Consider the following 14368-nt stretch of genomic DNA (forward strand, 5'->3'; position numbering starts at 1 on the left):
TGTACTATCCATCCAACTAATTCGAAACTGTAGTTGCATTTTTATTAGTGTACTATTACTTTTATTAAGATAACGCGTTGGTAACATTTTTAAAAGGTAGCAGTTCTTTCATTCATGACCATAACAGGTGTAGTATGAAACAAGCCACCTGTTGAATGGTATGGTATGGTTTTTGATCACAGTACACGTCAACCATGACTTTCTCTAAACCTGCGATTTACGTTAACAATATTTAAATTATATCCCATAACTGGTACAACGTCAGTAGAAAAATACGACGTCCAAAAATGAAAGAACAATGGGAAAAAAGTTATTGCTATTCTTAATTTTCCTACAATTCACATCTGACGACGTGTTTTCTCACCGTTATAAAATATATAAATCTTACTTCTCAGTTCGTTACCGCACGTTCTTGCAACTTCAACAGTTTCTTTAGTTCTAAGCTTTCAGTACTGATACGACGTACGAGAAAAATAGTAAATTAAATGATAAATTGCGATTAGTCAATACTCTGATAATTCCATCTTTTCAACGGATATTGAAATAGTTTCCCTAACGGTTAAAGAAAGTTGTGGGTTATCTATGTTCAAACAGCTAAATACGGTTCTCAAGTGTCTTATTTTTCAAATAAGTGGACCCTTCAGACTGAGAGGTTTTTTTTATTTCACTTGTTATATATAATATTTTCACATAGCGGGACAGTGGTAAGTGTTAGAATTTACAACGGTTAAAATCGGCGGTTTGATTTCCCTCGGTGGACACAACACACAGTCCGCTATAGCTTTGCTATAAGAAAACAGGCACAGACAGTTGCACAAAGTTACGACATCCAAACATCACAGAAGCACGTAGAAGTAAATTAAAAAACAAACAAACATGTACACTTGGTATTACAATACCAAAACAACCAATTAACCACCTTAGGTCTTTATTTGTCGATTTGTAGCGACATCTGGTTTTTTTTACTACAATTAATAATCCAGTTCAGTTTTTGTGCTCAGTTATGCTGTTACTCTTTATCGAAAACTAACTGTTACTGCCGGTTCTATACTCATACAGTTCCTAAAGAGTCTCATACGGTTTACTCCCAACTCATACACCATCATTATCGTTTCACAAGATGGCGCTCTTGTCGAAATAACTCAAAATGGCAGATTATATCTGTTTGGTTTATTACAAGAACGATGAACAGTGTGAAAAAAATATCTTGTCAGCAAAACGAATGTTTACGAACAAGAAAACATTTTTTACAAACTTGTAAGTGTATGGTTACTCATGATGAACGTGATATACTGTTTCTATGGTCTCTCTACTATGCGAATTGTTTCTGTTCAGTACGGAACATCTGAACAAAGCGGATAGAACAGCCATACGAATCCCTACATGTGTAAGGGGATTGTTTTCTGAGGCCCTCTGGGTACTGCATATCTTACCGACTGTCTCACGCCGAATAATCCGCTAAAGCACTCTCCGGCAGGAGGTAAATGCTTAAACCTTTTAAAAGGTGTGAAAGGTTACACACCAAACCGAAGGAGATATTTCGTCATAGAGATATGAAAAAAGTTCATTAAGCGCAAACATATGTTTACCCACCTTTATAAATATTAAATATACCATTCTTTATAATGTGGTTCATATAAAATAAGACGCTTTATAATCTCTGACGTTATTATAACTTCTTGAACAGTGGTTGGGTACTATACTTGTTTATTTAGATAACTGGATGGGACTCTATACTAGTATAATTTGTTGACTGGACTATCAATTTGTGCCTTTCGCTGGAATGCTAACTTCAAGAGGTAAGTTTATTTAATTACTTACCCCCAATGGCAGTACCTTATTTTTATTTTATTTTTATTCTCATTTACTTTGGAGAGCAGTCGCCTTCCCACAACTGCTGCAGAAAGTGAAGAGCGATATAGATGTAGAACGTTGTGATCTTGGGAACTTACATCTCGTTCTCCTAACTTCTATATCTACTGCTACTCCTTTAATTTATTTCTTTATGTGAGACTCGTAAATGGAGGTAAGACTGATAGACAGTGTATCCCCACCGCAATGTTGGTCCTACTTCCTCAGTGACCTCCAAAACCTAGGGTACATTTTATATCCCACATTATAGCTTGTACCCTGGGATCTTTTCAATAAGTGCAGCGTTTTTTGTTTATTTTTTTTTAATTTATTTTTGTTTCGGCTTGTTTTTAGGTTATAAAAAACTAATATAATTAGTCAGAGGTTTGGATTTGCTGTGTTTAACAGTCGTTCCTTTTGTTACTGATAAATTGGAGGTGGTCGTATCTTAGTACATTCACTATATGTTTATAGAACTTCTATATTTTAAAATAAACTAGGTAATGAGAAAGGGATTCAGTAAATATGGGCAATTAGTAAAACCAGTGTTTAGGCACTTAATGTAGTATTTTACAATCTTGCGAGTGAAAAGATAGCGTAACAACTCCTATATTCATGTTTAGGTAACAAGCATGTACACACCTCACTTTGTGTTCATTCTAAAATTTACAAACATTAGTTTAATTAAACTATTCTAAAATCATAACTTTGTTACTTAACAACGGAATAAAAACTCTGAAGATCTAGTTTATAATGAAATATTTTAATACAAATGCCATAACCACAATACAGCTCTCAACGGAAGGATTATTTTACTAAAGTTGATCAGAATATTTCACGTTTCTTTGTGTGCTTATGAAATACGAACTTCATCCAAAAACACACATTTCTAACACGCGTTGTGATACAGCTTACAGCACCTTTGGAGTAACGTGGTTACTACCGTTATAGGTCTTTCCACATGACCTCATCACTAACACCTACACCAAAGCAATGATCCTGAACTTAATAGCTATTTTTCTATTTCATGATCTGTCAAAAGGAACAGGTTTCGGTTATTCTAACACATGCTGGGTATCAGCGTGCGGGCAGAATGGGAGGATACGTTTACACTTGGAAAAAAGAGTAGAATTACAACTACCGTGATGTTACGAAAGTGTCACACTAGTGTCATCAACACTCTACTGTTTTTTACACTTCAAAGAGCGCTTAAAATAGGAGTTAATAGGATTTAAACGTCACGCACGGTTTAAATCCAAATTTGGTATAAATCACGATTACACACTATTTTTTTCTCACACCTTTGTGAAAACGTACGGTGTTAATATTTTCTGACAAAGCTTGTCCCACGTCTCTAACACTGCCAACAGTGTGCAAGGTCCTCACCTCATTTTTCCACGCTTTATCGTGGGTAAGAACCAACAGTACGTCATTATTTTTTCAACGTAAGGGTTCTAGCTCATCCTTATAGCCTAACATTGTCATGCGTTTCTAAACTGCCTCTGATATACAAATGGTAACACCTTAACTTCAACTTTTGTCAGTCTCTCGTACTGTCAACAGTGTGCAAGACTTTAACATACAATTTCATCTTTAAACCTATATAACCAGCATTTGATACGTGTCACTTGTGTAAGGATATCATCTCGCGTTTCATATTAACTTTGTCTCGTAGCTTTAACACTGACAACAGTGCGCGAGAATGGTGCGTGCTGCTTGTTCAAAGTTCGCTGCTATGTGTGGGTGTTTTCTTAGTGTGTATACATTTTACGTGTTTCAAAATTTGATTCAGACATTCATTTTATATTAAGGAAACCGGGTATGCCTGTGCATGTTGTTTATGTGTTCAGTATATAGGAATACAAACTTTTTAGAGTCTACGTATGTGGCAAATGTGTACGTTTTGGGTGTGTATTTAATTTCGATGTGTCTCTACAAGTGTAAGATTTATGCGATTAACGAGTAGATGTACAGAAAGCAGGTTTTGTGTATTTTTTTATGATCGGTGCGTCTTACTGGAATGTGTGTTCAAGTGATAGATTTTCAACAGGTTTGTGCTCGTTTGTAAATTTCTGGTATGTGTGTATACATGTGTATTATCAGAGTACGAGTTTCGAGTACATATTTATTGCAGATTTAAAATGTATTTTCAAGTTCAGTGAGTAGCGTGTACGTGTGTAAAGAACATGGGGAAGGACCGGCATTTAGATCCCCGAAGCTTCGGAGAAGAAAAAACAAGTTTGAATATTTTTCTCGTGCTCTAATTTTTTCTCTCTCTCTCTCTCACTAATAATTGGCATCAGTACTAATAAGAAGATGACACGGTGAAAGTTATACTAAAAAAATACATTACATTAACATTTGAAAGACTGGATATGATTCCCACAAGTTTAAATACAATGCATTATGAATTCCTTAAAATATTATTTGATTTTCATAACACGTTATTGTCGAACTGCTTTTGTTCAGAACGGAAACGGATGTGACCTAGTAAGATAGTTGTTCTATTATTTTATCAGGCCGCACTACAAACTTCCTTAACACTCAAGAAAGTTATCAGCTACAGTTTCGTCGTTCTTAAAACCAGACAAGCCCCAAGACCAACTATATAAATCACACATATATGTGGGTAGTATCACACTACTAATGCCATATGCTAGAAGGCAGTATCCACGTGCCTTACTGCTGGTCTCGGTAAGTCACATCGTGTGACGTCAAGACGTCACTACTTCGACACGTGAAAGGAAGCCAGGATAGTCCAATAAGTGATTAATATGTAACGCCGCAAAACTGTGTAGGATATGTCAGTAGACTAAACAACACTTCAGTGAAAAAATTACAACAAAACAACGTTACGATTGTACACTGCAAACTGCTCCTTTTACTGTCTTAGGCATGGTGTTACGTTGTGATACTGTTTATATTCAGACTAACTATCATAGAACATGTTATCAACATAGAATATCAAGCCAGACATAAGAATGAGCGAAAAGAAGTCCGTCTCTCTCTATATATATTTGTAGGTTATTTATTTAAAATGAATGTAAATGGCAGGAAATACTTTAAGCAAAAATAAATAAATATATAATCCTTTAAAGGTTAGTTGACTGGTAAAGAACACATTATGGCAACATACACACAAAACTCGACAAAGTTGTATCACACAACATTAGCTTCAGCAGTCTCCTATACAAATGATTGTTCTATATACAAGTCTGCTCAGGAGTAACATGTACATGTCACACGTGTTTCTATTACATGTACTTAAAAACTATCACTTTGTACAGAATACAGTGGAAATTGTATATATGTTTACTTTTATCGTATAGTGTTAAGTTCTCACTTATATAAATAAATAAAAGTACATCATTATTTTAAGATAGTGTTATTTTTATGTCAAAAGGGTTCCTTTATTTTTCCATGTAAAATTTTTTATTTACAAAAATGTCTGAAAGTGTTTCTGTATTTTATTTACCTTGTAGTATTATTCTTAGATCAGTGTATGAAACTGAATGACCTTGTATACTATATTATATGCAGTCTTATCCTTAGTTCTGCAAATAACTGAAAGGTTTTCTGTATTTTACCATGTAGTTGTTCTCATCTGTTTAACTGAAAATGTTTATGTGCTTTATATTTCTAATCACGTGGAGATGATTGTTCACATTGCTATGTAATGTTCATCTTCTCATTATAATTAACAAGAAGGTTTTTATATTATTCATTCCTGGTAATCCTGCATGTTAATGAAAGGGTTTCTTTACTTAGCCGCGAAGTGTTCTCGGTTTTGAAAGGGTTTCTTCACTTAGCCGCAAAGCGTTCTCGGTTCGAAAAGGGTTTCTTTATTGTGTAGTATTCTTCTGAAGTCTCCATGCAACTGAAAAGGTTTATTTATTCTACTTTGTAGTGTAATTCTGAGGTGTGCAAATGACTGAAAGGGTGTCTTTATATTACTATTTGGTGTTCTTCTCAGGTATGCACACAACTGAAAGGATTTCTGTAGTACTTAACCAATTTGTGTCCTTTTAAAAATATATTTGTTGATCCTTTCAGTTAATAAAATTTCTTCGTTAAGTTCAATATCAAGTAAACATCTTCTGAAGAAAGGCTTAGCAAGTAACTTAGTTGCTGACTCGGAGGTCTTCAATGTATGTTGAACTGACGTTTCATGTTTAATAAGCACAACTTGTTGATAACATATTTACTTTTTTTAATGTATACTTTGAGTATAATTATAAAACCATGCTTTTCACGTGAGCATTTAAAGTATTAAATGTGGTCCACTAATAAACCTGTTGGAATGATTTGATATTATGCGAGTTCCCATACCTTTGAATCAGCATCTCTAGGAAATTCCCGGCCTTGATAATTGTATCCTGCGCCTCCTTATGACGCATATTTTCCGTGGCTTGGCCCTGGATTTTGAGAACGCCATCGCCAGACTGTAACCCAGCATTCTCCGCCAAACTTCCCGGGTTCACCTAGTACAGGAACCGGACATAAGAGTTCCCAAAGAGTGGTGCCATAGATAGAAAAGAAAAGCAGATATGTTAAAAATAGAATACACAAGAGTAGAGAGTGCCAGCAAAGAAGTAGAACAAAAAAAGAAAAAAAAATTTGCGAAACTGAATATTGCAGCTATGCCTTTCCTGCCAAATAAGGCACGCTTTAACTCGCTATGTCAACAAAGCTGTAATGACAGTGAACGAAACGACTGAGTTGGTTTCTTACACTTATCGGTATCGCTTTAATAACATATTACAGCCACTAAAAAAGTAGGCATACATCGCCTTTAACAGCTGCTTACACAACATTGTATTAATTAACCGTTTCCCTGTTGCACCTGCTGTGTATACTGAATGAGAAATCTTTATTTAGAGTTATGCCGAATTACGTAATTTAACTCGATACAGAGTGAACTGAACACAGGTGAGAGTTTCTCTCCCTGTGGTTCCAACATCATGGTAGCACCAACGCCGACTTGTATGACTGAAGTTTGAAATGTTTTGTTGGCATTTCCAAGATGGACATTAGAAGAATAGATATCCACAGAAAGTTAAGATAAATCCAATAACATACAAAACACTGCAAAAACACAATATTAAAACAAAAACTTTTTTCTTGCGTCCTTTCGATCAACTGCTTTTCGTAAAGCCTAATACTATTTTTCATATTAAGCCAAAAAAAAAGTGGTTATTTGAAACGTTGTTTGAAAAAAAAATGTGTTTCTATTTAAAAGATGTGTTCAACAGCGATTTTATTTTAAAAGACAAAAATGTCATGCGCAGTTACAGTAAACCAGAAGTCACGTATCGGAAGTATCAAAGCTGCTATATTACATTTTTTAATCCCAACTTTTCTTCAGATACATCCTTAGGTTTAACATGAAAATGAAATTAAGCCAGACAGATTATTTATTCTAAACGTTGCTAAAAAAATAAATTTCTTCATATTTAAAACGCTATATTTAAAGTTATTTTGTTTTAATTAATTCATCTTCCAACATTATGCAAATTCCAGTTCTTTTGAAGACATTTCATTTCGCCCAACGTCCATCTTGAAAATGATGTACAATCAGTAAAGTACCAACCGTGGTGTTAAGACAGTTCCAACACTGATTACTGAAGCTGAATTTTGTTTGGAATGCGCCCACTCTCAAATGTTAACTTTCAGACAACTGGAGAGACACCTAATGGTATACGACACAGTTATTAAACTCCAAATTTAAATAAATGTTTTATTATAGTATCCGATTTAAAACGCACATTTTAATCATGCTTTTGGAAGCACGTGCCCAATAATTTCATTAATATATTATGCTTAATCACACATTCTTTTAGCGTATGTTAACACTAGGTAAAATTAATCACCTCTTTTTTGAAACACGATTTGAGAAAAAAGATGCGGTAGTTTTATTACGGCCACCTCACGTCGATTTAATAATAATAATAATTATAATAAACAACAACAGTGAGCTGTTACTAACTGTACAAGTTCGATTAACAACATTTTAAATTAAAATCAAAGGAATATTTCGGTAAAAACTGCTATAATGGGAGCACAACCAATAACAACAAGTTTGAACACATATATTGTCGTAAGTTGTTGTAGACCTACGTTACAAATGACCTTCAAAACTAACGTAAAATCAAACCAACGTACTTACCCAAAGCAGCACTGATAGTTAATACTGATGATTCACTCTACTATCTTGAAAACAATTCTACAAATTTCACTATCTCGTACATCTAATTTATTTTAAAAGATATTAGAATATTTAAGTCACATCCTTAGAGATTTCTAGGTGTTCGAGAACTAACTTATTAAACCTTTTGATCTCAACATCATCATTAAAACATGCAGTTTCTTCTAGCTGACATTTTAAATTACAGTATTAAAAGCATAAATAATAACATTGTCCTCTTCTTGAATGGTGAAGTTAACTGAATAATTCGTGATGACGAGAAACCCACCTGAAGTTAAAATGTATCTCAAAACGACTAGTATAGATATTAAAAAATTTATATGCAAAAACGGCTCGTTTTGGTTGAGAAAATATTTTACATTTTCTCAACCCAAACGAGCCGTTTTTGCATATAAATTTCTCAACAAGTGGGTTTCTCGACATCACCGATAGATATTAAAAACTTTACTGAAATAAAGTAGAGAACAACGTTTCGACCTCCTTAGGTCATCTTCAGGTTAACCAGCCGTATTGAGATACAGTTCCTTGAATAATTGTAATATAAAAACGAATCACTGTACTAAGTTGTCCACTCATTGATATTTTTGGTGGTTTTCTTTACCGAGGAACATTTTATACTGATGACATGGCGTCTTTGTTGTCACTGGCCATCCTGTTGCAGGGAAGCTCTTCCTGGGTAGGTGGTCAAATTAATCCACTCACAGATCTACCTTCAATAAGTTTCTGGAAACTATGTAAATAATTATTTTAGTTCTTCTAGACTTCCTAGATTGCACTGTTAGTAGTTATATGCAACTTTCATACTAACTGTAGTTTCTTTTAGAGATGTACACTTTCTTTACTTCAGTCTAATTCTCACATCATTGTCTGTTATCCAGCAAATTAAATCCATTATTTCACGAGGAGCATCTTGGTAAGATAACTGAAAGAGGTTATTTCATTTTTCTGCCAGTTAGTTAAGGTTTTTTTTTCCCCCTACGAACGCTGTTTGAGAACTTTATTTCAGACACTTTTTCGCAGTTTGATATTCTAAACCTGTTGAATGAGGCTGCCACCAATGCTTGATAGTTATGATTCTCAGCTGGAAGGTTACTTTATGCTGTCAAGGCTGCTTCTTTTAGATTGGCAACAAGATGGACGGCTTGTTCTTCACTATTCCACTTGATTACTTTGAAGATGTTTCAAATTAAGCGTTCTAAGACTTTCATGGTATCTTATCATAGTCTTTTAGTTTTTATCTAATGGCCAATGTTGAACTGGCCAACTACACTCTAGAACTGAATTTGTTAGTGTCTTGGCTGGAGTAGTCCAGAAGGTCCTTTAATAACAGGTGGTATAGCAATAGTTGTAATAATAGTAGGTCATACAAGTTCTCATAATCCATACCTGGTAGTAAGCAATAAACAGATTTGTTTTCAGTTTAGCATTTGCTGTTGGATTTCTGTGGAAAAATGAAATTACCATTTTTATCCGCCCTAACAACCCATCCACTTGAAGTCCCAAGAAATTACAGCTTCTTCAGTACACCCGCCACATCCTCAGCAGTACGAAACTCATTTAAGAGTCTTCTTTATAGAATGAAATTTCTCATTTTTCAGTTGTCGTTTATAAATTACCAAGTAATAATAACGTAGCGTTCAGTAGGTCTCGAAGTCAACGTATCAGTTGTAAAAGTAATAAAAAAAAAGCTTATCTTACTTCAGTGTCAAATCTGTCCTCTATTTTTACAGGTCTGAAATTACTACAGTATTAAAAAAAGTCGTAGAGGAGATCTCATATCTTGGCTCCAAACCCATAATCGGATTTCTAAGGCCAGGATTATCCTACACTGAAAATGGTCACGGTTTTAACAATAAAGATTCCAATAGTTCTTATATCTTTAGCCCTTTGCCTGTTCGGATTTCATTTCGTTTCAAACACTTCCTGAAGTGTCAGTTGAGGTGTTATGTACCCTTTAGTGCTTAGATAAAGTGTAGCTTGCGACAGTTTACCTTTCCTAATTCTTTCGTGTTTTGAAACGTAATATCACGTTTTCTTTTCGCGTGTGTGGCCATGTTTGACGCTGTTCCCATCTTATAACTTATTCAAAACTCGCAACAAATTTTATATATAATTTTCAAACAAGCAGTTTTTTCTTATTCAGTTCTCATTCATGACTTTAAACCTAAAATATTTACAAACAGCTGATTTGCAGAACGAAGATGCGTCTTTTATTTTACGCTTCGACAAATCAACAATTATTGAAAAAGCACATGGTAGTTGTGCATACATTTTATTCGATAATTTGATACGCGGTATTAATAAGAAATTAAAAACCCGACTAACGAAATTTCCAAGCCGCGTTACAAAAATAACGAAATCTATATTTAGAAGATTTACACCGTACACAGGCTGTTCAGGCTTCTGCATGGAGAGAAAAATATGCAACTTACATTAAAGTGGTTGTTTTACTATAATTTTAAACGACGTTGAGAGAAAGAAGGAAAAACGAAACGAACTGCAGCACAAAGGACACGTGTATCGAATTGTGACTAGTTAACCGTGTATAACCGAAATTTCAGTGAATCGTTACAACCTTAGTTTATATTCTGTTATAATGGTATACTGTCTTGTTTGTGTTCGACTTTAAAATATGATTTGTGTGCGTTTAGCATTTGGTCATACTACGTTGCATATACTAAGTTGTATAGTTTATATTTCTTGGGCTTATATTCTTCTATATTATTTGTTGGTGTTTAACTAACATTCACATTACTCATACTCTGTAATACGTTTTTTTGTTGTTTTTTTTTGTCATACTCTGGCAGATGGTTTACTTGCAATTGTTTAACATCTATTCTGGTCAAACTCTTGTATAGTTTCTTTCGTTGTTCTTAGTTATATTTTTTTGTGGTCATACTTTGTTATATGGTTTGTTTTAGTTTAATATTTCTTTCCATCGTACTCTGGTACATCGTTTATTTGTTTTTGAATTTCGCACAAAGCTACTCGAGGGCTATCTGTGCTAGCCGTCCCTAATTTAGCAGTGTAAGACTAGAGGAAAGGCAACTAGTCATCACCACCCACCGCTAACTCTTGGGCTACTCTTTTACCAACAAATAGTAGGATTGACCGTAACATAACGCCCCCACGGCTGAAAGGGTGAGCATGTTTGGCGCGACGGGGATGCGAGCCCGCGACCCACAGATTACGAGTCGCACGCCTTAACACGCTTGGCCATGCCGGGCCACATCGTTTGTTGAACTTTCATTTCTTTTTGTCATTGAAATGAATAAAAAGCCTACAACCTTAGCGCTTTCGAAAGGTGGGCCTTTTTTCTTCAAGGGCAAATTGGTCACTCTCTGGTAAAATATTTTTTTTTTATTTTGCTAAAATACCAATATAGCGTGGTATATGATTTCTAACTTTGGGTTTGAATAATATCTGTTTCGGATATATACTGTTATATAGTTCGTTTGTGTTTAAAAGTTCTTGTAGTCTTACTTTGGTACGGGTTTTTTGGTATTGAACTGTTTTTTGTTGGTTTTTTTTTTTTTTTTGGTTATAGCCCATTACATGTTTCTGTATTTAATAAGTTATTTTTTGTTATACATTATTTGTGTTTAACATTTCTTTTGGCGATACACTGGTACAAGATTTGTCTTTCGATACCTTTTCTTTTTGTCATACTTTGTTATATTGTTTGTGTTTGAATGACATTTCTGGTCATACTGTGTTATATGGTCACTTTGTACTGAACTAACGTTTCTTCTGATTCTGTTCTGGCATATAGCTTGTGTTCAACTAAACGCCAGTACATGTTCTTTTTGTCGTTCTTTAACATTTATTTTGGTTATAATCTGTTATATGGTCTTCTTTGTGTTTGACTATCTTTTTGTTTACCACGTCCTTAAATGATTAGTTTATCTGTATTTAAATAACAGTTCTTTTTAATTATACTGTCTTATGTAGGATTTTTATTTTGTGCTTCACATAGTTATTCCCGCCATTCGGTGCTCTGAGATCTCTGTGTATAAAACTGGCATTTTATTTGGTCATACTCTGTCACTTGGACTGGTTGTTACTTTGGGTTTCATTCATGTTCTTTGGTAATATGTTACATGGTCTGTTTCCTTTTGTTTTACTAACAATTTTCTAGTTTTATAATTTAATCTTTTATTTCATATTTAACCATTAATTATTGATACGAGTCCGATCTGTGATCACTTTTTAGAGCAAAGATGATAACTATGAAAATACATAAAAACAGAGAAATTGGCACATTTTCATGAAAACCTAAAAGTAAAGTAATATCAGCAGCTAAAAGATGTAATCATTTGGGTTAAAAGAGCTAAGCAGTATGATAATATCAATAGTTAGAGGACGTAGTTACTTGGGTTAAAAAGAGCTAAGCAGTATGATAATATCAATAGTTAGAGGACCTAGTTACTTGGGTTAAAAAGAGCTAAGCAGTATGATAATATCAACAGTTAGCGGACGTAGTTACTTGGGTTAAAAAGAGCTAAGCAGTATGATAATATCAACAGTTAGAGGACGTAGTTACTTGGGTTAGAAAGAGCTAAGCAGTATGATAATATCAACAGTTAGAGGACGTAGTTACTTGGGTTAAAAAGAGCTAAGCAGTATGATAATATCAATAGTTAGAGAACGTAGTTACTTGGGTTAAAAAGAGCTAAGCAGTATGATAATATCAATAGTTAGGGGACGTAGTTACTTGGGTTAAAAAGAGCTAAGCAGTATAATAATATCAACAGTTAGCGGACGTAGTTACTTGGGTTAAAAAGAGCTAAGCAGTATGATAATATCGATAGTTAGGGGACGTAGTTACTTGGGTTAAAAAGAGCTAAGCAGTATGATAATATCGATAGTTAGGGGACGTAGTTACTTGGGTTAAAAAGAGCTAAGCAGTATGATAATATCAATAGTTAGGGGACGTAGTTACTTGGGTTAAAAAGAGCTAAGCAGTATGATAATATCAACAGTTAGCGGACGTAGTTACTTGGGTTAAAAAGAGCTAAGCAGTATGATAATATCAATAGTTAGGGGACGTAGTTACTTGGGTTAAAAAGAGCTAAGCAGTATGATAATATCAACAGTTAGCGGACGTAGTTACTTGGGTTAAAAAAGAGCTAAATGACATGACAATATCAACAAATAAACGACACAGTTACCTGGGTGAAAAAACACAAAAACCGCATGATGATATCAACAGCTAAACAATATGATTATATTTGTAGAGTTATATCAATAACCAGACAGCATTGTTATTTCAATAACTGGTATCGGTAGCTTTCTCAAAAACAACGATGCGGATATTATGGTTACATAAAAGCTAAGTGATTCAGTAAGTTGCGTTACATATTGACTTCATTCTTAACAGATATAACCTTTTATGGAGAATACATTACTTCAGCTTGAACATCAAAAAACAAAATTAAATATACAAATATGTACAAGAATTTTAAGGACTAACTAAACCTCTAACTGATCTGCAAACTTGACATCGTATAATGACGTCAGAAGGAAACGCCCACTTTCGCGACGAGTAAATTACAAAATAATGTATCATTGATATTAAATTTCGACAAAATTATGACATACACTCACTCACGCAGGAAATTATGAGACAGCTAAACGAGTTCTGGTCTGACCAAGAAAATGAATATGTGGAGTGCGGTCATGACACAGAAAAATATTTCTTGGGTCTGCAAAACTTCATTACTAAGCACATTCACCAACCGCACTCATTAACACCGCCTTCTCTCATTTCTACTGCTCATTACGTAACAAAATAATACAGAATAGGGGTCTTTGTATTACGTTAACACACATGCGCAGAACAACTGCGACAAATTAAAACAAATAAACACAAAACCTGTCCGAAAACACATTTCTTGGTATGTTCTCCTTCGTTTTGTGGAAAGGTTTAGGAGTAAAACTTGTCTGAAACTGACCGATATTAATGTCCGTGTAAGAACTCGAATATTAACATACAAAACACGAGAAAAAATGCTACAGTAGTAGAACTTTCTTTTACTTAGACATCGACTAGCTGACGTAAATGAAACCACAATAATGTAACGTTCAATTAAATTTTGTGCACATTTCTATTCAATGTCAAGAAGTTATGCTGAATATCAAAGTACTCCCATGTGAACAGCGCAGGCTTTAAAAATAAACAATTATCAGTAGAGTATAAAGATATCCTATACAAGTAAAATTTTGTTCCAATTACATGGGGGGGGGGACAAAAACGATATTTAACTGATAGAACTAAGACTTTGCTGTGATATGATAACAAAACTAATATCG

General features: G+C 34.2%; 1 protein-coding gene across 15 annotated transcripts in view; it reads right to left on the reverse strand.

The window, feature by feature from the left end:
- Positions 1-14368, reverse strand: part of LOC143229568 (PDZ and LIM domain protein 5-like) — a 66840-nt gene that overhangs the window by 44817 nt on the left and 7655 nt on the right. For 12 of the 15 annotated variants that reach the window (XM_076462097.1, XM_076462102.1, XM_076462108.1 and 9 more), the window contains exon 2: positions 6181-6332. The exons of the other annotated variants lie outside the window; for them this stretch is intronic. In XM_076462097.1, the coding sequence (XP_076318212.1) occupies positions 6181-6332 (152 nt within the window). The remainder of the gene's footprint in view (positions 1-6180; positions 6333-14368) is intronic. 15 annotated transcript variants of the gene reach the window in all.

This window comes from Tachypleus tridentatus, chromosome 10 (genome assembly GCF_004210375.1).
Source record: "Tachypleus tridentatus isolate NWPU-2018 chromosome 10, ASM421037v1, whole genome shotgun sequence".
Lineage (NCBI taxonomy): Eukaryota > Metazoa > Arthropoda > Merostomata > Xiphosura > Limulidae > Tachypleus > Tachypleus tridentatus.